The sequence below is a fragment of the Oncorhynchus kisutch genome, linkage group LG30 (assembly GCF_002021735.2).
Source record: "Oncorhynchus kisutch isolate 150728-3 linkage group LG30, Okis_V2, whole genome shotgun sequence".
Taxonomy (NCBI): Eukaryota; Metazoa; Chordata; class Actinopteri; order Salmoniformes; family Salmonidae; genus Oncorhynchus; species Oncorhynchus kisutch.
Genome location: NC_034203.2, coordinates 20,006,679 through 20,031,407, shown reverse-complemented (window position 1 = coordinate 20,031,407; position 24,729 = coordinate 20,006,679). Strand labels below are relative to the sequence as shown.

Here is a 24,729-nt window from a genome sequence, read left to right as displayed (position 1 = left end):
GAGAGAAATTGGGAAATCAGCCATGAGATGCAAATGGGTTATGGGGGGGAATGTTACAGACACAAATGGCCACCACCTGCAAGATTGTTGTTTTGACGTCAATTCTTGAGAGGTTTAATGCTCTCAATGCTCTCAGCTACCGAGCAAATAGATTCATAGCCACGTGATGATAACTTCAATGAATAAATGTAAAGTTGTCCCAATCATTTGATCTATATAAAAACTAAATTCCTAGGTATTTTTGACAAGCATTGAAGTTGTCATTTCCTCTGCTGACTGTAGGTGGGATAAATCAAAGATGTTTAGTCTTGGTGTTCACGAACAGTGACAAACTTCAAATAGTGGGAGTAAACTGAAGTGCAAGGTTATGTGGTGGTGTATAGTACTTAAGTAAAAATGATTTAAAGTACTACTTAGTTATATATACACAAAAAAAACGACTTAACATTTATATTTGACAACTTTAACTTTTCCTCCACTACATTCCTAAAGCAAATAATGTACTTTTTACTCCATACATTTCCCCTGACACCCAAAAGTACTCATTACATTTCCAATTCATTCACTTATCAAGAGAACATCCCTGAGCATCCCTACTGCCTCTGATCAGGTTGTCTAACTTAATACAAATGCTTAGTTTGTAAATCATGTCTGAGTGCTGGAGTGTGCCCCTAGCTAGTGGTATATTAAAACAAGAAAATTGTGCCATTTGGTTTGCTTAATAAAAGGAATTTGACATCATTCATACTTTCACTTTTGATACTTAAGTATATTTAAAACCAAATACTGTTATACTTTTACTGTTACGGTTTTCTAGGTGTGAAGGAGAGTCGGACCAAACTGCAGCGTGTAGATTACGATCCATGTTTAATGAACAACGTACAACACGAATAAACACAAACACTACAAAACAAAGAACGTAACGAAAACTGAAACAGCCTATACTGGTGCTAACTAACATAGAGGACACTAAGGACAATCACCCACGACAAACTCAAAGAATATGGCTGCCTAAATATGGTTCCCAATCAGAGACAACGATAAACACCTGCCTCTGATTGAGAACCACTCCAGACAGCCATAGACTTTGCTAGATAACCCCACTAGCTACAATCCCAATACATACACACCAAAACCCCAAGACAAAACACACCACAATACAAAAACCCCATGCCACACCCTGGCCTGACCCAATACATGAAGAAAAACACAAAATACTTAGACCAGGGCGTGACATTTACTCAAGCAGTGTTTTACTGAGTGACATTTACTTGATTCATTTTCTATTAAGGTATTTTTACTTTTACTTTTACTCAAATCAAATGTTATTAGTCACATGCGCCGAATACAACAGTTTCAACAAAAGATGGATAAGAATAATAGACAGGTATAAGAATAATAGACAGTAACAGGTAATTAAAGAGCAGAAGTAAAATAACAATAGTGAAACTATATACAGTGGGGTACCGATGCAGAGTCAATCTGCGGGGGCCCAGGTTAGTTGAGGTAGTATGACAACAGAGAGTAGCAGTGGTGTAAAGAGAGGGGGGGGGGGCACTGCAAATAGTCTGGGTAGCCATTTGACTAGATGTTCAGGAGTCTTGGCTTGGGGGTAGAAGCTGTTTAGAAGCCTCTTGGACCTAGACTTGGCGCTCCGGTACCGTTTGCCGTGTGGTAGCAGAGAGAACAGTCTATGACTAGGGTGGCTGGAGTCTCTGACAATTTTTAGGGCTTTCCTCTGACACCGCCTGGTATAGAGTTCCTGGATGGCAGGAACCTTGGCCCCAGTGATGTACTGGGGCATACACACTACCCTCTGTATTGCCTTGCAGTCGGAAGCCGAACAGTTGCCATACCAGGCAGTGATGCAAACAGTCAGGATGCTCTCGATGGTGTAGCTGTAGAACCTTTTGAGGATCTGAGGACCCATGCCAAATCTTTTTAGTCTCCTGAAGGGGAATAGGTTTTGTCGTTGTCACGTTCTGACCTTAGTTCCTTTATTACGTCTTTGTGTTCGTTTGGTCAGGGCGTGAGTTGGGGTGGGTAGTCTATGTTCTTTTTTCTATGTGGTTATATTTATGTGTTTGGCCTGTTATGGTTCTCAATCAGAGGCAGGTGTCGTTCGTTGTCTCTGATTGAGAATCATACTTAGGTAGCCTGTTTTCCCCATTTTGGTTGTGGGTGTTTGCTTTCTGTTTTTGTGTCTGCACCAGACAGAACTGTTTTGGTTGTGCTCTGTGTTTTGTTAATCAGTGTTCAGTTCCATTATTAAAAGTATGAACACGTACCACGCTGCACCTTGGTCCTCACCTTCTTCCACCTACGACAGCTGTTACAGTCGTGCCCTCTTCAAGACTGTCTTGGTGTGCTTGGACCATATTAGTTTGTTGGTGATGTGGACACCAGGAAACTTGAAGCTCTCAAACTGCTACATTACAGTTGTTACCTACCCTTACCACCTGGGGGCTGCCCGTCAGGAAATCCAGGATCCAGTTGCAGAGGGAGGTGTTTAGTCCCAGGGTCTTTAGCTTATTGATGAGCTTTGAGGGCACTATGGTGTTGAACGCTGAGCTGTAGTCAATGAATAGCATTCTCACATAGGTGTTGCTTTTGTCCAGGTGGGGAAGGGCAGTGTGGAGTGCAATAGAGATAGCATCATCTGTGGATCAGTTGGGGAGGTATGCAAATTGAAGTGGGTCTTGGGTTTCTGGGATGATGGTGTTGATGTGAGCCATGACCAGCCTTTCAAAGCACTTCATGGCTACAGACGTGAGTGCTACGGGTCGGCAGTCATTTAGGCAGGTTACCGTAGTGTTTTTGGGCACATGGACTATGGTGGTCTGCTTAAAACATGTTGGTATTACAGACTCGGACAGGGAGAGGTTGACAATGTCAGTGAAGACACTTGCCAGTTGGTCAGTGCATGCTCGCAGTACACGTCCTGGTAATCCGTCTGGCCCTGCGGCCTTGTGAATGTTGACCTGTTTAAAGGTCTTACTACGGAGAGCGTTATCACACAGTCTTCTGGAACAGCTGGTGCTCTCATGCATGATTCAGTGTTATTTCCCTCGAAGCGAGCATAGAATAAGTTTAGCTCGTCTGGTCGGCTCTTGTCACTGGGCAGCTCTCGGCTGTGCCTCCCTTTGTAGTCTGTAATCGTTTGCAAGCCCTGCCACATCTGACAAGCGTCAGAGCCGGTGTAGTACGATTCTTATTCCTGTATTGATGCTTTGCCTATTTTATGGTTCGTCTGAGGGCATAGCGGGATTTCTTATAAGCTCCCGCTCCTTGAAAGCGACAGCTCTAGCCTTTAGCTCAGTGCGGATGTTGCCTGTAATCCATGGCTTCTGGTTGGGGTATGTACTGTACGGTCACTGTGGGGATGACGTCATCGATGCACTTATTGATGAAGCCAATAACTAATGTGGTATACTCCTCAATGCCATCGGAGGAATCCCAAAACAGTCCGGTTGCTTAGCATCTGCTTCCTCTGACCACTTTGTTATTGATCTAGTCACTGGTGCTTCCTGCTTTAATTTTTGTTTGTAAGCAGGAATCAGGAGGATAGAATTATGGTCAGATTTGCCAAATGGAGGGCGAGGGAGAGCTTTGTATGCGTCTCTGTGTGTGGAGTATAGGTGGTCCAGAGTTATTTTTCCTCTGGTTGCACATTCAGCCAGCCTGCTGATAGAAATTTGTTCAAATGGATTTAAGTTTTAAGTTTTAAGATTTAAGTTTCCCTGCATTAAAGTCCCCTGCTACTAGGAGCGACGCCTCTGGGTGAGCGTTTTCTTGTTTGCTTATAGCAGAATAAAGCTCATTCAGTGCTGTCTTAGTGCCAGCCTCTGACTGTGGTGGTATGTAAACAGCTACAAAGAATACAGATGAAAACTCTCTCGGTAGGTAGTGTTGTCTACAGCTTATCATAAGATACTCTACCTCAGGTGAGCAATAGCTCGAGACTTCCTTAGATATCGTGCACCAACTGTTGTTTACAAAAATACACAGACCGCCACCCCTTGTCTTACCAGACGCCACTGTTCTCAAGTATGACAATTGGGTACTTTTCCCACCACTGTATAGATCAAATTGTTATTGATAGTGTAGCCCTAGTCTCCTCGTATCCTGCAGGCAATATACCGACTCTAGTCTATTGCTGCATTCATAACCAAGTGGGAAGGTCGTAATTACCAGTTGTGAAGTCATAAATACCATTTGGATGCATTCATGTGCTAATGGTCCACAAGCTGCGTCAAACATAAACTAAAAGTACAGCTATCATGCTTGTAAACCAATTATATTGTTCAAAAGCCATATTAATAGATTGCTTTTTATAAATTATGTTTTTTTTTATTACACTTAACAGCTGAAAATGCATTTGGTAGAAGTCGGAGCACAGTTTTTCCCAGGGTTTCCCACTTTGAAATTACGAGTTGGAGGGGCATTCAAGTGGATTTTTCCCAGTCATATGTGGTTAATACCACCGTCCCACTTGGTTATGAATGCAGCATAACAGCAGGATAAGGTGAAGGTTTGAATGAAATATGATATAGGCAATTTGAATTCATTAGTTCACTGTAAATGAATATAGAAAATCAATAAAGAAATCACAATTCTATTTTGATTGAAAGAACAGAAGTTGGATGTCAGAAATGGGATGCCATTTATTGAATGATGTAGAAAATAGCCAGGAGCAATGATTGAACCAGGACCTTACACATGTAAAACTAACACGCCGGTGAAGGGGGTTAGGCAACCACAAAGTCCACAAGAGGTACAATGCCTGTAGGTTTTCATCCTTTTCTTTTATTAAGGACTGTAGGAAGCAGGTGGTTAGATTCTCTGACCAATGACATCAATTGCTCAATTAAGGCGAATTTCCAATTGAGCCAGCAGCATATGAGGCGTATGCCGTGAATGCGGTCTCTGCAAATGCGTGAACATTGCCTTTAAAAGTTGCATAGCCGACAAAGCACGATCGGATTGAATCCTGGCCTAAGAATCATAAAGAATAGAACAGCCCTTACCAACCCATCTATGCCATTGCAGTTCTGAAAATATCCACACTCAGCCACAACAGGTGTGAATATAGTTGTGTTTAGTCGGGCTGGAGATAGCTAAGTACTCTAGCTACACATCTTTTCAGAAGAGCTCATGCTTTCCACCTCCTTTCTGTTGTCCCTCTTTTCATTTTTCTTTTGTATTTGTTTTCCTCTTTACATGTCACTTATATTAATGATGGTCTACAAGCTTTAAGCTTTGGCCTAAATCTTTAGTGAACCCTATTTGACAATTAGTGTATTCCACATTTATATAATCACATTTGTTTTTCTATTACAATTTCTATAAAAATGTATCATATTTACCAGATAAGCACGACAGACTAGTTTTATTCTGTACTATTATAAATCCGTCCATCTATTGTTGCCAGATTAAATTATCAAGACTTTTACTTGGCAGAGATGCTGTGTTCTAACCACTACTTTGAGTGAATTAAATTTTAACCATGAAATTGGCCCATCCTCCTAAGGGATATTTTGTTACAATTACACAGATTTGTTTTCAATGTCCAAAAACATTTCTGAGTTTTTGTGTGTACAGTGTGTATGGAATGAGGGTGAAGGGGTTCCCTGACCTTTAGCTGTCCCAGCATAGAACATCTGGAAGCCAGATGCGATTTTCTCTTTCTGAGAAACAGCTGGGAATCAGTGCCTTCGTTTAGGGAAATACCTTCAACCCCACAACTCTCTGGGTAGTCTGGCTTTAATTACATTGAAAGAGGATGCTCAATGTTTGTCTTTTTGCAAAATAATATTTGTATTCCTTTTGTGCAGGGGTTTTTGACAACTGCTCCCACTCCTTAAGTGAGAAAGGATGGTCCGTAGGTATTCGCACAGTAAAGCCCGGTGGAAGAAAAGATGCCAGATTCTTTTTTACACTCCGTACAGACCGAGCTCCCAAAGCTACGACTATCTATGGGCATCAGCGCTACCACCCTAACTCCTGGACTCACCTAATGGCCAGCTACAATGGCCACAGGATGACGCTCTACATAGATGGTGCCAAGGTTGGGGAGAGCAGTTTGCAGTCTGGTAACCTCTACAGCCCGTTCATGGAGACCTGTCGAACACTTCTTCTAGGTGGGGACCAGTCAGACCTTGGGCACAACTTCAGAGGGCACATCGGAGGCATTGTGTTATGGGTGCTCCCCCGCACTCACGAGGACCTTCTTAAAGGGCCTTCTCGGATTGATAAGAGGGAACCAAACCTCGCTCTCTGGGCGGACTTCTCCGAGATAGAGCAACAGTGGAGTCCTCATAAGGAGGGCCACCACCCATCCATAGTCATCATCCCTATCCCTGAGCAGGAGCATGTGTCCCCCTTTCTGCCCCCTCCCTGTGGATTAACAACCTGTGACAACACAGACATCATCCTAGGCTACAATAACCACTGGCAGCTGCGTACAGAGAAAAGGATCCGCTACCGCATTGTCAACATCTGTAACGATGACGGAAGTCGTCCCACTGTCTCTCAGGCCCAGATCCAGATGCAGCACCAGGCACTTGTCGAAGCCTTCCAGTCCTACAACATCAGCTTGGAGCTGAGCACGCATACTGTCCAGAACACATCTGTACGCCAGCGCTTCATCCTCAGCAACTGCCGGATCAGTAAGATTGGTAACAGACACTGTGACGCGGAGTGTGACCACCCACTGACGGGCCACGATGGTGGGGACTGTCTGCATCTGGGGCCCTGCTACAACTGGAAGAGGAGGGACGGGGTCTGCAACACAGAGTGCAACAGCATCCACTACGACTACGATGATGGAGACTGTTGTGATCCTGAGGTCACGGATGTCCTGAAGACATGCTTCGATCCAGAGTCCCCAGATAGGTGAGACATTTTTTTTCAATTAGTTTTTGTCAGGGATCCTTAATCCTGCTCCAAGAGAGCCACAGCAGTACTGCAGGTGTTTGTCCCAACAGAAACACAGATTCCTCTAATCAAGGTGTTGAAGATCAGTTGAATGGTTGAAAATGTATATACAGTTGCCGCTTTGGGAAATTGTCCCAATTGTCTGAATGTATGAATTAGTCACAAACAATACCTTTATGCATATTGTGGTCCAAAGCCATCTTCTATCTAATTTCCAATTAAATTCATGGGTTTATATTGGTGTTCTTTACTAGTTCTGACAAATAAAAAAGTGCTGGGTCTGTCATCCTTAGCCTCCCTTAGCTACTGCAACCAGAAAAGTGGTGCTGCCTGCCCCTGGATTTATTGGACTTTGTGGATGTTGTGAGTTTAATGATAATGACAGTAATGATATTGAGGCTCTATGTAGGCTTTGGGAGCTTAATGCCTAATTAGGCGTTAAGCTTGATTTACTAAAGAGGCCTTAAGTGTCTGTCTTTGGGGTACTTTGTTTTGTTAGGGTATGTGTATTAGACAACATGTGAAGCACACACATTGATACTCTGGAACAGTTTCTGAAAGCATGTGAAACTGTGAATTGAGAGAGAAGCCAAAGTATACACTTATTATTGCTAAACAACGAAACCAGAAGTCTCTTCCGCTGTGTTCTATTCTTTTTGACAGACAGGTTTATCTGGGTTTCAAACAAAATGCATGATGTCTTGCCATAATGTCGTTCTTCGTTAGTTGTGCACAGCATGTAGGTAGAAATTCTTAACATGCGATTGTTGTCTGAAACAAATCAATCGACCATCTAATATACAGTATACTGTGCATGTTTGAGTTTACGATGCATTGCATAGGATTATAGACTGCTTAAAATGTGTTACAATTTCTTGAAGAATACAATTTCCTGTAGATTATATAGTCAATCGTCATGATTTTTTGTAATATAAACTTAAAAGGTATTTTCAGGATCAAAATGTACTGGTGATACGTTCCCAAAATTATAGCTGGTGATTATGGTCATGTAAATGCTATTGATAAGATAATTCAACATTTTAATTTGAAGCAATATTGCAATGAGTTTGGGGTACCTGTCCAACAGAACCAGTGACTTTCTCTTCACAAGTCGGCATACTGTATTAGTAGTTTCCTTTTTGGTAGTGTGTATTTTAGGTAGGGAGTGTTCAGACAGAGTTCCTAAACTGTTCATAATTCATTCCCTCAGATTGGGCACTAACAATACATTTGGAGTACAATCAGTCAATGTGTTGTTTTGCACAGAGAGGGAGGGCTGGTATTTGTACTTTACAGAGCAACAACATCAGCTAAAAAGCCAGGCCCGAGACGGATATAAAAGTAAGTGTCAGGAAGGCATGAGCGTAGAACTGACTTCTGATTTATGGCTTGCAATGATGTAATCTCTCTCAGTTACTTGCCAAAGTTTTTCCTACCTCTGACCATTCACTTAAACTGTATGAATTGCGAATCCACCATAGATGCAAATGCTTAATAAGACACGGCTTTCTGGAATGTCTGCAGTGTAGCCTAGGTCTTTAAAAGGTCCTAACCTGAGCTGGTTGGAAGAGTGCAATCCCTGGACTGCAATCCAGAGTTTTAGGAGAATTAGTGCAGGGATGACATTTTGATGGCATTTGTAGAGAGTACAATTTTATGTTTGGGTCTGGGATTTTTGTATTTTTCTGTCTGAGTTATTGTCCAGGTATCTGCAGCTGGGCAATAGAACTCAATCCCTAGCCAATTGCTGTCACTACACAAATTTGTTGTTCAAGCAGACAGAGAGACAGCCATGAGGAATGGCCAGGTACATGAAGATTTTGGCCACACATGACAGAGAAAGGAAAAATGAGGAGGACATTTTAGCCATTAATGCTAGGATATTCCCCTGCCGCTGAGGGGATCCAGAACTGGTGGTTTGAATCCGTTTGCAAGGCAAACTAGGTGGTTCTCAAAAATCCCTTTTTCTCCAACAATGAAAGGACATTTGGAAAAAGTTACATGGCCTTTGAGTACAGTTCTATCGTCCCAGTTCAGATTTTAAACATAATTCTATCAAATTTGTGCATAAAATATTATTTTAGAAAGTAGGCCTACTGTATTACGTAATGTAATAACCCCTTTCCAGGTGTATTTTTTGAAGGGCCAGTGTTGCAAGAAGTTTGGCTATGAATATTAGAGTTCTCAACTGACTGAATTGTGTCCATAGCTATATTGAATGGATTCTACCAACCAAAATATTGCTTCATAATGTAGAATTCAAAATGAACAACCAATACTTTATTATTAAAAACGATCAATCCGTTGTTTATATTTAATATTTGATATGTATTATGAAACTCATTTGACCTAATGCTGAATTGGAGCACTCAAGCAGATTGACACAGTGTTTGCTTGTTTAATGAAAACGGGATGTAAGGCAAACTACACTTGGTCAGTTCTTGGGTGGAACACATCCAAGAAACAGTAGGTGGTTCAACTAATGGGCTAGACCCTTTGGCAGGTTTCAAAAGAGTATTAACACTCATACCTTTTCAAACGAATGGGCCAGTGATAGGTGGAAAGGCTTTCCACCTATAAAAGCAAAAGAGAAAAATGACATGTGACATAATCTAGCGTTTAAAAAAAGTTTACTTCACACATCAAAGCAGTTCTATGGCAATTTATCACAGTTGGGAGTGGGGGGAAGTGGAAGGTAGTGGTTTCATGTAGCTACCCGAACCAAATCAAACAATGTTGTTTTGGAAGTAGTAGAATTGGATGTAGAAGGAGAGAAGTGGAAATGAACTCCCAGATGAGCTACTTTCTCATCAGGAGCTCCTCTGACTAGACTACATGACTTGAATGTTACCAAACAAATGATTGTACTGTCTACTTTCTCTGTTGAGTACCACAACATACTGTAGGACTTTTTCATTACGATGTCATGGGATCCGATCTACAGTCATGTCCATAACTATTGGCACCCTTGATAAAGATGAGCAAAAAAACACGATAAAATAAATACAAATACTGAGCTATTTTGTATGCTCAAAGACATTTAATATATTTAGTTAAAAAATGTATCAAACAAATGTAAAAAACATTGGCAGCCCGATACTTCAGCACACACTCCACATGCGAGGATAACGACACCGAGTCTTTTTCTAAAAACAATTAGGTTATTTGAGAACACATTGGGAGGGATCTTAGACTATTCCTTCATGCAGAATCTTTCCAGATCCTTGATATCCTTTCTCTGTGGTTAAGGACTGCCAAGTTTCAGCCTCCTGTCAGAGACAACCAGGTTTTTGGCTAAAATGTCCTGTTATTTTCCTGGTCAAGTTCATGATTCCGTTGACTTTAACAAGGGCCATAGGACCAGGCCATAGGATCTTTGATAATAAGGGACTATTTTGCTTCCAGTGGTCCTGGGGCCCTTGTTAAGGTCAACGGCATCATAAACATTTTAGCCAAAAACCGTGTTGCTTCTGCCAGGAGGCTGAAACTTGGCCGCAAATGGGTCTTTCAGCAATAAGATAACCTGAAGCACATCAAAATCTACAATGAAATTGTTAATTGGCCACAAAATCAGCATTTTGCAATGTCTATCTCAGTCTGGAGACTGAGATAGACCTGGGGTTAATATGGGTGCCAATAATCTTTACCCGTATCTTTTTAGATTTTTTTAAATTACTTGTTGAACAAAATATCTTTCTCCGAACAATTGTGTTAATATAACATAATAATTTCCCCCAAAAGTGTAGCATACTATATAGCTTAATATTTATTTTATTTATTTCATACAGTATTTTTTGCTAACCTTTATCATTGATGCCAATAATTATGGACCTGACTGTGTGTGTGTATCTGGGAGTTCATTGATTCTACACCTGTGTTGTCTGATATTTTCACAGGGTATTTGAAACTGTATACCGTTGCTATTTACTACAGGATTGTGTGAACAAACTGTCCAATTGCCCTAGACTAAAAGCAGGGAATGCAAGATTTTTTTAATACTAATGACATATACTTCTTCTCTTTTCTGCAGAGCCTATATGAGTGTGAAGGAACTGAAAGAGTTGTTACACCTGAGCAGCACAGACACCCTAAATGTTTTCTTTGCCAACAACTCAGCCCGTGAAGAGTTAGCAGGGGCTGCAACCTGGCCATGGGCAAAGGAGGCCCTCAACCATCAGGGTAAGCTACTGCTACACCCCTTCCTTCTGTCTTCACCTGAATCAAACACAAAAGACATTGAGCTATAAAATGATATGCATGCTATAACATGCCAAACGGGATTACATTGACTTCTATTAGGCTAGAAAGTACACACAAAAGTTACACAAAGTAAAATGCAGAAGAAGAGAAGGTAGGTATTGTCTTCAGATTCTCTCTCCCCCTCTCCCTCACTCTCCTCATCTCTTGCCCTCCATTCTTTGATCTCAGTATTAGCTGTAACAAGATGAATTAGCCTTAATCCTGGGTAGAAAACACTTGCAGCATGCATAGATTTCCTGGCAGATTGCCTCCGAATCATTAGGACTTTCCACTGTAAAGACAACCCCAACAACAACCAAACAAAAACAAGAAAAGCCAGGGTAATGCCCTGTTGCCATTCATCTCTTTCAGCCCATTTGACTGTTTTCATTGTTACTGTTTTCAATCGCTCGTTAAAGCTAAGAGTTTTCTCCTCACATCTAGTTATTTAATAAATCCCAACTTTACCTGAAGTGGAAAAGTATTACTCTAATTGGTTTGGACTGGTATTATTTTGTCTGTGTATTGCAAATGGAATGGTTCTACCCCAATAAGAAACACTGCGTTACAGTCAAGTTGCTTCTTGTAAATTATCCTTAAATATCTTATGTCCTCTTCTGTGTATTCTCTTCCATCTACTGAAGAGCTGTAAATCACTCAGTAAGAGTACTTGGCCGGGGAGTGAAACCCCTTTAAAGTATTATTCTCCGTTCAATCAGGTTTGTTGTTTTGCTCCCTCTGGGTTGTGTCTTACCTCCTGGCACATTCATTATGGGTCCTGGGCATGGCGTTCGGTGCATTCCAGCACAGATGTCCTTTTCTTCTTCCTCAGGGTTGAACTGCATCAACAAGCCAGTCAGTGTTTTGGGCTGGGCTTTCTCTGATACAAGTATGTCCCTTATGGACCACCATCTTGCAGGTTTCCATCCCCTCTTTGAACCCCACAGCTCCCTGAAGTGAGGATATTTCACTCAAAGCCACATCTTTCAATATGATGACAGTAAGTGGTTGAATGATACAGGGAAAGATGCAGTGGTGCCACGACTGTAAGAGACAAGAGAAACTTTATAGTGTCAATTGTTTAGTTACTTTTCCCAGTCTTATTTTGTAATTAACGGTTAAGCTTGTATATCAGACCTGATGATTTATGTCTGAGGACAAACCATGAGAACAGGCCTTACAGTCAGGAAGTCTAGGTCTGACAAGCAGGTCCTCTCCCAATTTACTCCCAATTGCACCAGAATATATTCTCCACCGAATTGAATGTTGAAGCAGAGCCCTGCATACATCTGTCATTGTTTACAGGCTAAATGTGCTATTAAAGTGAAGTTGTCTCAACGGGCCCAGCAGAGGTCCTCACAAATTGAATAGTGCTTCTAATTAGAAAACAAATAGCATTTTTATTCTATTCCAGTTCTTAAAGTTTATAACGGGCAATAACCTCTGCCTCCATACTCCATAAATTACATGATAAGAAATTGTGCAAATTATTTCCAGGTTGGCACTATACTTTTTCTTACATGATGAGTTTAAAACTGCTGAAGGTTTGCCTCGTCTTTAAGTGGTTATAAATGGCACATCGTTTAGGGTTTTTATGACATTAGTTGGTTCTAAATCCAAATGTTAACATGCTATTACTCAGAGGGCTTGTCAGACAAAATGTGTTTGACTGTTTGTCTGAGATGGCAAGCTTGACTAATTAGTCAATAAACACACCAAAAAAACATTGAAATAAGTTGACATAGAGATTGTGTCTGATTCATCTTTGCCCCCCCCAAAAACATGTCCCACTGTGATCATGGAGATCTGGGATGGAAGTTATTTACAGGCTCTAGGAGTATTTGAGAAGCAACAAAGGCAGACTATTTCAGCAATCTCACCACCTGTTGAGTTCTGTTCGATAACTATATCATCCTATCCACAGGTGGAATGGTGATGAATCCATCCTACTTTGGCACCATCGGACACAATAACACAATGATCCATGAGATGGGCCATATCTTTGGACTGTACCATGTCTTCAAGGGGGTCAGTGAGCGGGAGTCCTGTGATGACCCCTGTCAGGAGACCACTCCCTCCATGGAGACAGGAGACCTATGTGCAGACACGGCCCCTACACCCAAGTCTAAGGCCTGCCACGACCCTGGTCATGTCAATGACACCTGTGGGATAACGCTCTACCAGGACACACCATACAACAACTACATGAGTTACACAGGTAGGTCTACTGTAACCTCTCTGCAATGCAGTCAGCATCACCTAGGCTGTGTCCCAAATGGCACTCTTATTCCCTTCATAAAACCCTACTTCTGACCAGATCACTATGGGCCCTGGTCAAAAGTAGTGAACTGTATAGGGAATAGGGTGCCATTTGGGGCACATACCTCAAATTAGGCAGTGGTGCCATACTTCTACTGTAAGACCACAAATGTCTTAGGCAACTAGCCACAGGATGATTTTTGGGGGGAATAATTTGAATAATTTGTACACTGCAAGTTGACCACAGCTAAGCTATGCTATGTATTTGAAAATAACAATAATTTCATACCTTGATTACATTGAAGACGATCACGTCTATTTTTTTAATTGTGGAAATACTTGGGAACAGATTTCCGAACAAACACATTTCTTGCTGAATTCCTGGTGATTTTACAGTATTTTATTTTTTACCAAATTTTTTATCCCCCCTGGTCTACTGTGTATGTGATCTTAAATCCAAGTGTATTTCGTTTGGACTATGGATTGCATAGTATGGCTAATTCATCCACGTCAAATGAGTGATAAATTCCTTTAATTTATAGTGTTAAATAATACTAATATGTGAGAACAATACTTCATTGTGGAAATCTGTTTCAGCTCAAGTCTACAAAACCCACAATGCAATAATCTCTCTATGGGCTGGCTGGCTAGCTACCTAGGTGGCTAGCTACAGTAGCAAACGTAGCTACACACAATAATACCCCCAAAAATACCAGCATGTAAAGTAGCTACTTAGCTGTAAACCGCCTAAACATACTGCACTTTCAATTTAGGAGTCTACAATCTCACTACAATCTCAAACTTAACCTGCAGATCGATGTGGTTCACAGAATGGAGTCTGACGTTCACAACGGCAGATATACTTTTGAGGAGATGGGAAATGTTGCCCATGCTACGCCAACGGTGCGGTGCATTCTGGGTGATTCTGGGACAAGGAGCGCTCTCCTTCAATGAGTGAATGGGAGTCTATTGGGTGCTAGCTCAAAAACCCAACATTAGCATGAATTTCCTCAACAAGAAATACAAAATTACAAATATTTAACTTGCTATCTGTAATATCGTATGGCTTTGGAATCATGACATTGTGTACTTTCGAGGAAATTATTAAAGCATGTTTCTCGACATATACACTGACTTTGAGAATGGATTGTGTAACAATTAGCTTAGCAACCATGTGACGCAGTATGACAACGTGAACGCGAGTGTTCGACAGTCTGCTGGGTGGGGCGTTATACGTTCCTTCATTCATTCACCTTTCTATAATATCTCTGGCAACGATGCAATGCACCATGCAATGCACCCTGGACTAAAGGGGCAGACAAAAAGGTAAAATGTGCTGGACCCTCCGTTAAATTACAAATTTCTCTAGGTAGGAATATTGCAAAAATATGATCAATGACTCATTCGAGAGAAGACATGCTCCCAAGTTATGACATCGGCCGTATTGAAATCTGACATGTATGATAGACGTTTTTGCGATCTAAAAGTCGTATTGCTATTGACTTCCAGTGTAGTGAGAGTGACATTATCACAGTGCTACGTCATACTGGACGGATTTCTGCCTGCTTGAACGCCAATAACTCAGATACACATGAAAACATTAAATAACCCAGGGAATCGAAAGAATATCACTCAGAGATTCACAAAAACAATATTACATTCAAAACGGGTGAACCTTTCTTTTAAAGCGTCCGCATACTTCCCAGCCAAAACAGTTCGGAAGAGTTCATGCATGTAGTATTATGACAACATTTTGTAAAGTTTTGGTTTGTTTTGGACTTCAGTGAGGGGTTTTTCGGCTGTTCGGGCACAGCCTTTTTCTGGAGGCAAGCCGAAGTTCGGAGCTGAAGTCTTCGCCCCTTCGTCATTGATTGGTCAACAGTAGGGATTCTTCAATAAAGTCTTTGTTGTCATTCAAAGAGAGACCACTCGTTTTCCTGCAATTTTTTTCATTGCGACATACTGCACCAAACATCTTAGTTAGATGTAAAATTGCGCGACTAAGATCTCCTCGGCAGAAACGTCAAAATGAATGACAGATTTCTTGGCTAGGGTGTCTCAAAATGGACCAGTGGCAATTTTAGCATGTTAATCTTGTTGAAAGAAAAGAAAAGTGGGATGCATGCCAGCAAATCCACTACACACCAGAACAATAAACAATACATTAATTGCACTATAACGGTGACAAACGGTACCCACAAACTGTTAGGGCCTACATTAAGTTGTCTCAACAGCAGTCACAACATCTTACCACTGCTACACCTGGCTATCAGTGAAGCCTTGTCTGGCAGCGAAAGAGTTAATTCAGCCTCATTTACTGCCTTTAAAAAAAACACAGCTGGTATTGCTGACTTGCTAAAACAAATGTGGTTTCTAATGACAATTGAGATGTACAAACTATGGCATAAGGGGACGACAAGCGGATAAGAGGCAATCCGTAATTTTGATTAAGACATTAATGAGTGAGCTAGGAGGGACGTAGTCAATATAACTATTTGTTTAACACTTTTGAAATGTACAGTGACAGAATTCAGAAAATGGGCCGTTCTTACAGTGTTCTCCCTGTACACCAAGTCAGAACCGTAATATAAATAAAGGCTCTTACAATATTAAATGAGGACATTTCTCTAAAACAGGTTATACTGTAGGCTACATGTGCACCACCAAGTCAGAACAGTAGGTAAAATTAAGAGGGGTAAATAGACCAAATTATTAGGGTGAGCCATATGGGCTACTAACATCTTACTACACAACATACACTTAGTATTACTTTCTTAGCTACAGTATACATATCTCCCTGGCATATTACATAATCTATGCAGCAGCATACAATACATTTTTGGATTCACCTTGTTGTGCTGTGCTCACTTGAACAGGAAGGTGGCGCGTCTGTCCTTCGTGGGCAAATGTTGTCATCAAAGTCTGGCATTCTCTGGATTTCTTCGAGGTCTACCCTTAGACTTGGCTGTGACATATTGTCCCCATGAGTGATAGAACACTGAGCCAATCATGGTGCAAAAAAAGCACTGAGCTGGGCTTAATGAAAGCACTGCGCTAGGCTTAAACACCTGCATTTTAGAGCTGCCTTACTCAAGAAAATAATGAAAGATATATGTTTTACATTGTTTGCAAACTGATATGCCATACTGACTCAACTCCAGCCACTTTAATAATGGAAATTGATGGGAATTGATATAAAAATGTATCACTAGCCACTTTAAACAATGCCACTTAATATGATGTTTACATACCCTACATTACTCATCTCATATGTATATGTATATACTGTACTCTATATCATCTACTGCATCTTGCCATCTTTATGTAATACATGTATCACTAGCCACTTTAAACTATGCCACTTTATGTTTATATAACCTACATTACTCATCTCATATGTACATACTGTACTCTATACCATCTACTGCATCTTGCCTATGCCATTCTGTACCATCACTCATTCATATATCTTTATGTACATATTCTTTATCCCTTTACACTTGTGTGTATAAGGTAGTAGTTGTGGAATTGTTAGGTTAAATTACTCGTTTGTTATTACTGCATTGTCAGAACTAGAAGCACAAGCATTTCGCTACACTCACATTAACATCTGCTAACCACGTGTATGTGACAAATAAAATTGGATTTGATTTGGATTTGATATGTATTAATGCCAAAATAACATGCAAAACAGGCAAGCCCAAAAAAGGGCAAAAAATGTGGGGCTCTGCCCCACCTGCCCTGAATGATAGGTCGCCACTGAAATGGACAAACAGTACGATTGCTGCTTTTTTATAAGAGAAGGTCTTTTAAGGGAGTACGCAAGCACACTAATTTTTAAGGGAGTACGTAAGCACAAGGATTCTGACACCGTTTGATGATTTCCGCTGGGAACATTAACTCTACTTTCACTTCTTTTTCTCAGACGATAACTGCACCAACCATTTCACACCAAATCAAGTGGCTCGGATGCATTGTTATATGGATCTAGTCTACGAGAACTGGCTGAACAACAGAAGGCCCTCCCCCATCCCTCTCAAGCCCATGGTGATTCGACAGAGCTCAGACTCGGTCTCCATTCATTGGCTGCCACCTGTAAGGGGGCCACTTCATCAAAGGTAGAATAAATGTGTAGCTAAAGTTTTTCCTCATATCAGCAGTAATGAGATAATATGTATCCCAAATGACACCCTATTCCCTATATAGTGCACTACTTTTGACCACGGGCCCATAGAGAGCCCGTACTGCACTATAAAGGGAATATGGTGCCATTTGGGATACAGGCACAGATATTCATGAATGATAATGACATTTTCAAAGATTTTCTGATACTTACATCTGAGCACCTCTCTTAACAGTTCCCCTACAGTGGATAGTGTAAACTGCAGGGACTGTGAGGCAGATGGTGTGTTCCATCAGTATGCCTATGAGGCCACCTCGCCCCGGGTCTGTGACTCCTCCGGATACTGGACACCTGAAGAGGCTATTGGTCAGTATTTCTCTTTTGCCACACATGGGCCTGTGTGGCTTAGTTAGTACAGCATGACAGTTGCAACGTCAGGGTTGTGGGTTCAATTCCCACTAGGACCACCCATACTAAAATGAATGCATGCACAACTGTAAATAGGTTTGGATAAAGTAAAAAAAAAAAATATATATATATATATATATAAAAAGTGGCATATATTATTTATATTATGACAATTCCATTAGCCACTAGTAGCCAGTCTAGTCTAAGGATAGTAGTCTCAAGGCCGAGTTACATTGCACACTCAGTGACATGTCTCTGACACTGCAAAAACATAATAAAGTGAGCACATACTCCTCATCTGATAAATCATTTATTTTAATCTCATTGATTTTAGTGTGTTATTATGTCCATTCTGAACATACACAAAACATTCAGTTACTAACAGTTTAAGTTCTACCTTTCTGCAAGGAGGATCCCTTATTCTCCTGTGGGTAAGGTGCGTGCAGGGATAAAGACTGTATGGAAGAAAAATATGAAAATCATAAAATAATAGTTGCCAGGCAAAATATCTTCTCTTGTTTTGGCCATAAGAAAAACAGGGTGCTTGGCAATGTCAATTTTTGGTAATGTTGGGTGCCGTCCTACATTGAACTGTCATAAAAAACTGTGTATCCTGTAGTGCTTTGAATCTTTATGCTTCATGTAACAGATGTTCCTTATTATTCCAATCAAGATTCTTTGAGTGTGGAGGAGCCCAGTCTTTTGACATGACTTTGTATAAAATGTTTTAGAAATTCTACCCAAATATGTGGAAATCCTCAGATGGTATTTGTGCTTTGAAAAAAAAGAGGAGGTGGTGATTATTCTCCATGCTGTACTTTAATGACGATAAAGACAATTACAGCATTGTCCAGGAAAGGAGAGTGGAATCCACAGTTCTGGGGAGAGACACAGTCTGTTGTCTTTTGTTGTGTACTATAGTGTAATTTATGTGGGGAAGAGAGTCATCTTACCTGCTTGTCCATGTGTAAGCCAGGTGTTCACTCGTGGGTCTTGAGAACTTAATTTAGAACAGGAAATTAAGAGTTTTACAGATTTAAAAATAAAGGAGGCTTTTGTATATTTCAAATGGGTTCAGGGACCAATCACAATGGGAATACAAAACAAAACATTATGTGATTGGTAAATGAGTTGCAAAGAAGAAAATAAATTCAACTCATTGACAAATCAAATTATGTTTTGTTTTGTATTCCCATGTGATTGGTCCCTGAACTCATTGGAGGCCATTTTGAAAATAATAATTTCTCAGTCTGTAAAACTGTTTATGAAACATGTTGGTTTTATGTTTAACAATAAAGAAGCACTTTTATCAATTTCAACGTTCCTCTAAGAGTTGCTGAATTTTCTATTCAATAAATTTGCCCCTAAATAATACATATGAAAAATATGAATATGTATGCACATACTACTGTAAGTCACTCTGGATAAAAGCGTCTGCTACATGACTAAAATGGAAATGGAAATTGGTTGGAGAGCGAGGTAGCTGTGTTTCCTCCCCTTAAAGGGAAAATCTGCAGTTGCTACATCCATTTTTGGACATACACAAATGTATTATATTTACCTATTGATTATTGAAGAATATAACTTATAAATGCGTCATGAGCTTAGTTCAACTGTTGTACCCCATCAGAACCCAAAATATAATAGTCCAATGTTTGTAAACAACGTAAATGTAAACAAACACTTTATAACCTCAAAACATGGTTAAAACGATAATTTTGATAACATGAATGGTCAGTCCTTGCATCCATAGCTCTGACTCTGAATTTGAGAGTGGTTACATTTCTCAAGGCTCATACCTCATAACCCTCTGCCCCCAGCTGTGCTCTGGACACCATATGTGAACTGATTGCCCCCCATCTATCTTCAGAGTTCGTGCTGCTAGGCGACCTAAACTGGAACATGCTTAACACCCCAGCCATCCTACAATCTAAACTTGATGCCCTCAATCTCACACAAATAATCAATGAACCTACCAGGTACCTCCCCAAAACCTTAAACACGGGCACCCTCATAGATATCATCCTAACCAACTTCCCCTCTAAATACACCTCTGCTGTCTTCAACCAAGATCTCAGCGATCACTGCCTCATTGCCTGCATCCGTAATGGGTCAGCGGTCAAACGACCTCCACTCATCACTGTAAAACGCTCCCTGAAACACTTCTGCGAGCAGGCCTTTCTAATCGACCTGGCCGGGGTATCCTGGAAGGATATTGATCTCATCCCGTCAGTAGAGGATGCCTGGATATTTTTAAAAAATGCCTTCCTAACCATCTTAAATAAACATGCCCCATTTAAGAAATTTAGAACCAGGAACAGATATAGCCCTTGGTTCTCCCCAGACCTGACTGCCCTTAACCAACACAAAAACATCCTATGGCGTTCTGCATTAGCATCGAACAGCCCCCGTGATATGCAGCTGTTCAGGGAAGCTAGAAATCATTATACACAGGCAGTTAGAAAAGCCAAGGCTAGCTTTTTCAAGCAGAAATTTGCTTCCTGCAACACTAACTCAAAAAAGTTCTGGGACACTGTAAAGTCCATGGAGAATAAGAACACCTCCTCCCAGCTGCCCACTGCACTGAAGATAGGAAACACTGTCACCACTGATAAATCCACCATAATTGAGAATTTCAATAAGCATTTTTCTACGGCTGGCCATGCTTTCCACCTGGCTACTCCTACCCCGGACAACAGCACTGCACCCCCAACAGCAACTCACCCAAGCCTTCCCCATTTCTCCTTCTCCCAAATCCATTCAGCTGATGTTCTGAAAGAGCTGCAAAATCTGGACCCCTACAAATCAGCCGGGCTAGACAATCTGGACCCTTTCTTTCTAAAATTATCTGCCGAAATTGTTGCCACCCCTATTACTAGCCTGTTCAACCTCTCTTTCGTGTCGTCTGAGATTCCCAAAGATTGGAAAGCAGCTGCGGTCATCCCCCTCTTCAAAGGGGGGGACACTCTTGACCCAAACTGCTACAGACCTATATCTATCCTACCGTGCCTTTCTAAGGTCTTCGAAAGCCAAGTCAACAAACAGATTACCGACCATTTCGAATCTCACCATACCTTCTCTGCTATGCAATCCGGTTTCAGAGCTGGTCATGGGTGCACCTCAGCCACGCTCAAGGTCCTAAACGATATCTTAACCGCCATCGATAAGAAACATTACTGTGCAGCCGTATTCATTGATCTGGCCAAGGCTTTCGACTCTGTCAATCACCATATCCTCATCGGCAGACTCGACAGCCTTGGTTTCTCAAATGATTGCCTCGCCTGGTTCACCAACTACTTCTCTGATAGAGTTCAGTGTGTCAAATCGGAGGGTCTGCTGTCCGGACCTCTGGCAGTCTCTATGGGGGTGCCACAGGGTTCAATTCTTGGACCGACTCTCTTCTCTGTATACATCAATGAGGTCGCTCTTGCTGCTGGTGAGTCCCTGATCCACCTCTACGCAGACGACACCATTCTGTATACTTCCGGCCCTTCTTTGGACACTGTGTTAACAACCCTCCAGGCAAGCTTCAATGCCATACAACTCTCCTTCCGTGGCCTCCAATTGCTCTTAAATACAAGTAAAACTAAATGCATGCTCTTCAACCGATCGCTACCTGCACCTACCCGCCTGTCCAACATCACTACTCTGGACGGCTCTGACTTAGAATACGTGGACAACTACAAATACTTAGGTGTCTGGTTAGACTGTAAACTCTCCTTCCAGACCCATATCAAACATCTCCAATCCAAAGTTAAATCTAGAATTGGCTTCCTATTTCGCAACAAAGCATCCTTCACTCATGCTGCCAAACATACCCTTGTAAAACTGACCATCCTACCAATCCTCGACTTTGGCGATGTCATTTACAAAATAGCCTCCAATACCCTACTCAACAAATTGGATGCAGTCTATCACAGTGCAATCCGTTTTATCACCAAAGCCCCATATACTACCCACCATTGTGACCTGTACGCTCTCGTTGGCTGGCCCTCGCTTCATACTCGTCGCCAAACCCACTGGCTCCATGTCATCTACAAGACCCTGCTAGGTAAAGTCCCCCCTTATCTCAGCTCGCTGGTCACCATAGCATCTCCCACCTGTAGCACACGCTCCAGCAGGTATATCTCTCTAGTCACCCCCAAAACCAATTCTTTCTTTGGCCGCCTCTCCTTCCAGTTCTCTGCTGCCAATGACTGGAACGAACTACAAAAATCTCTGAAACTGGAAACACTTATCTCCCTCACTAGCTTTAAGCACCAACTGTCAGAGCAGCTCACAGATTACTGCACCTGTACATAGCCCACCTATAATTTAGCCCAAACAACTACCTCTTTCCCAACTGTATTTAATTTTTATTTATTTATTTATTTTGCTGCTTTGCACCCCATTATTTTTTATTTCTACTTTGCACATTCTTCCATTGCAAAACTACCATTCCAGTATTTTACTTGCTATATTGTACTTACTTTGCCATCATGGCCTTTTTTGCCTTTACCTCCCTTCTCACCTCATTTGCTCACATTGTATATAGACTTGTTTATACTGCATTATTGACTGTATGTTTGTTTTTACTCCATGTGTAACTCTGTGTCGTTTTATCTGTCGAACTGCTTTGCTTTATCTTGGCCAGGTCGCAATTGTAAATGAGAACTTGTTCTCAACTTGCCTACCTGGTTAAATAAAGGTAAAATAAAATAAAAAAATAAAATAAATAACTGCTGATTCTAGGTTTAACAGGAAAATAAGTTAAGGTTGATTAGGGCGGGATTAAATGCAATCACGTTATAGTGCAGCACACTATACAGCTGACAATTTTTTTGCAGTTTTTTTAAAGGCATTTTCGAAGATGTTTGCAGGGATTGTAGTCATGATAAACGCCGCACATGTTGGTTCAAGTGTAAATTGCCATTAAAATGGTGCACTTCGCTGCATTAGATCGCAGCCTATATGAAAACAAGTCAAAATTTTCCACCCCAGTACCATTGTTACCCTTTTACAAATTAATTAAACTGTTAGGCCTCTAAATTGTTAGGCCTCAAAATTTATTTAGTTAAGTTTTAAACATTGACTGAATTAATAAAAAATGCATACAACATAGTGTATACCTCGTTCTTTTCACAGAAACAGATCTTCCCTTTGATGTGTTCCTCCACTGAAACCCAAGCATGCATTTCCAAACCTGGGGAGTCTATTTAATCTTGAGAAAGGGAAAAGTAGTGGCATTGTTAAGTTGCTGAAAGCAGGAAGGATGATACACTAAGATCTTGAAGCACTAGCCTTTCCTGTGGGAGCCGTTTGCCACATCTGATACAGCGATTAATCTGGGCCTGTGTTGAGGCCTTTCTCTGTTTATCTGACCAATTTAGTTTTATGGTTTGACTTGGCGTGCTGATGTTTACCCTGAAAAAATCCACACATGTGAAGGAGCCACATTGGGTGCAAATAGCAGAAGCTGTGGAAGCTGTGGATGTTCAGGCATTGGCTGGCTGGGGCTACCGCTGCAGGCTCTGTCCCTCTCACCATCCAACAGTTTAGTTCAGGGCTCTTGCTGAGACATACTACCTGCTACTTTTCCCATTTGTACCACAGAGGAAATGAACATGCTTTATACATTGTTACGGCATGGATTTCTTTCCTGTTCGAAATTGCACCTGGGTATGTTGTGTACTAGAGGGTGGCTTGGGGAAGACCAGTCCAGTCCACAGCCAGGTTGTGTGATTTTCCCAAGCTCTCTCCAGTGATGCTCCAGTAGCCCTATTCTTTAATAATAGTACAGTAATGGTTTTTCAGTGATTCGAAATCATAAAACAAACTGAGAGATAGTACACTACTTAAAGTGTCAATCAGCAGTAGAAACAATTAAGTGTACTACCTGTTTTGGTAAAAAGCTGAGGGATGGGGCTGGAAAAACTGTAACTACTCTCAAATGCTTAGAGCTGTGGATACAAGGACCGATCATCCATGATATCAGCATTATAGTTTGAACCATGTTTTGTTAGGATGTATAGTATTTTTTTTTTTCATTTATTTTGTTTATAAACATTGGAGTAAAAAAAGCTTCTATGTTGGGTTCTGATGGAGTACGACAGTTGAACTATGCTCATGAGGCATTTATAAGTTATATTCTTCAAACATCAATGGGTACATATATTTGATTTATATGTCCAAAAATGGATGTAGCAACTGCTGATGTCCCATTTAAAGACAAAGAATAATGTAACGTTCCTACCTTTTAAACCAATTGGGCATGTAAGTTGTATGTCATCAGTTAACGGTAACAGTTCAGTGTTTACAGATTTCAAAAAAATATGGCCTATAATTAATTACAACATGAGTGAAATAGTTTTCCTTCCAAACAATGGTAATTAAGTATGTTAAAAAGAAGCTTTTCTGTGTTGGAATAGTATCTGCATACCCCAACAACAGAATGGTGTGGGCATATACCGGTCATTAAAAATATTAATGCGAGTAGACCGCTGATTGGCCAGTTGGATGACTTCATCCTCTATGAGGAAATAGCAAGTATTTTTGAAATGGTCCGTTTGAGAGAAGTTTGGGGTGTGTTTTTTAAAATGTTTTTTTCTCCATTTTATGCTTTGGCCACAAATATGAGTATGGGACTAGTCAAAAACATTATCTGGGTATGAGTTAACAGAATATGAACTTTTAAAAGTGAGATTTTCACTGGACAGTTGTTTTTTGTTCTCATATGACTTGCCTAGTTAAATAAAGGTTACATTTAAAATGCATCTTCACAACAC

General features: G+C 40.9%; 1 protein-coding gene across 1 annotated transcript in view; it reads left to right on the top strand.

Moving 5' to 3' along the window:
- LOC109875453 (pappalysin-2) overlaps nucleotides 1-24,729 on the top strand; it is an 85,996-nt gene that overhangs the window by 954 nt on the left and 60,313 nt on the right. The window contains exons 3-7 of the mRNA XM_020467792.2: nucleotides 5,835-6,894; nucleotides 10,967-11,115; nucleotides 13,100-13,393; nucleotides 17,360-17,552; nucleotides 17,793-17,923. Coding sequence (XP_020323381.1) covers nucleotides 5,835-6,894; nucleotides 10,967-11,115; nucleotides 13,100-13,393; nucleotides 17,360-17,552; nucleotides 17,793-17,923 — 1,827 coding nt within the window. The remainder of the gene's footprint in view (nucleotides 1-5,834; nucleotides 6,895-10,966; nucleotides 11,116-13,099; nucleotides 13,394-17,359; nucleotides 17,553-17,792; nucleotides 17,924-24,729) is intronic.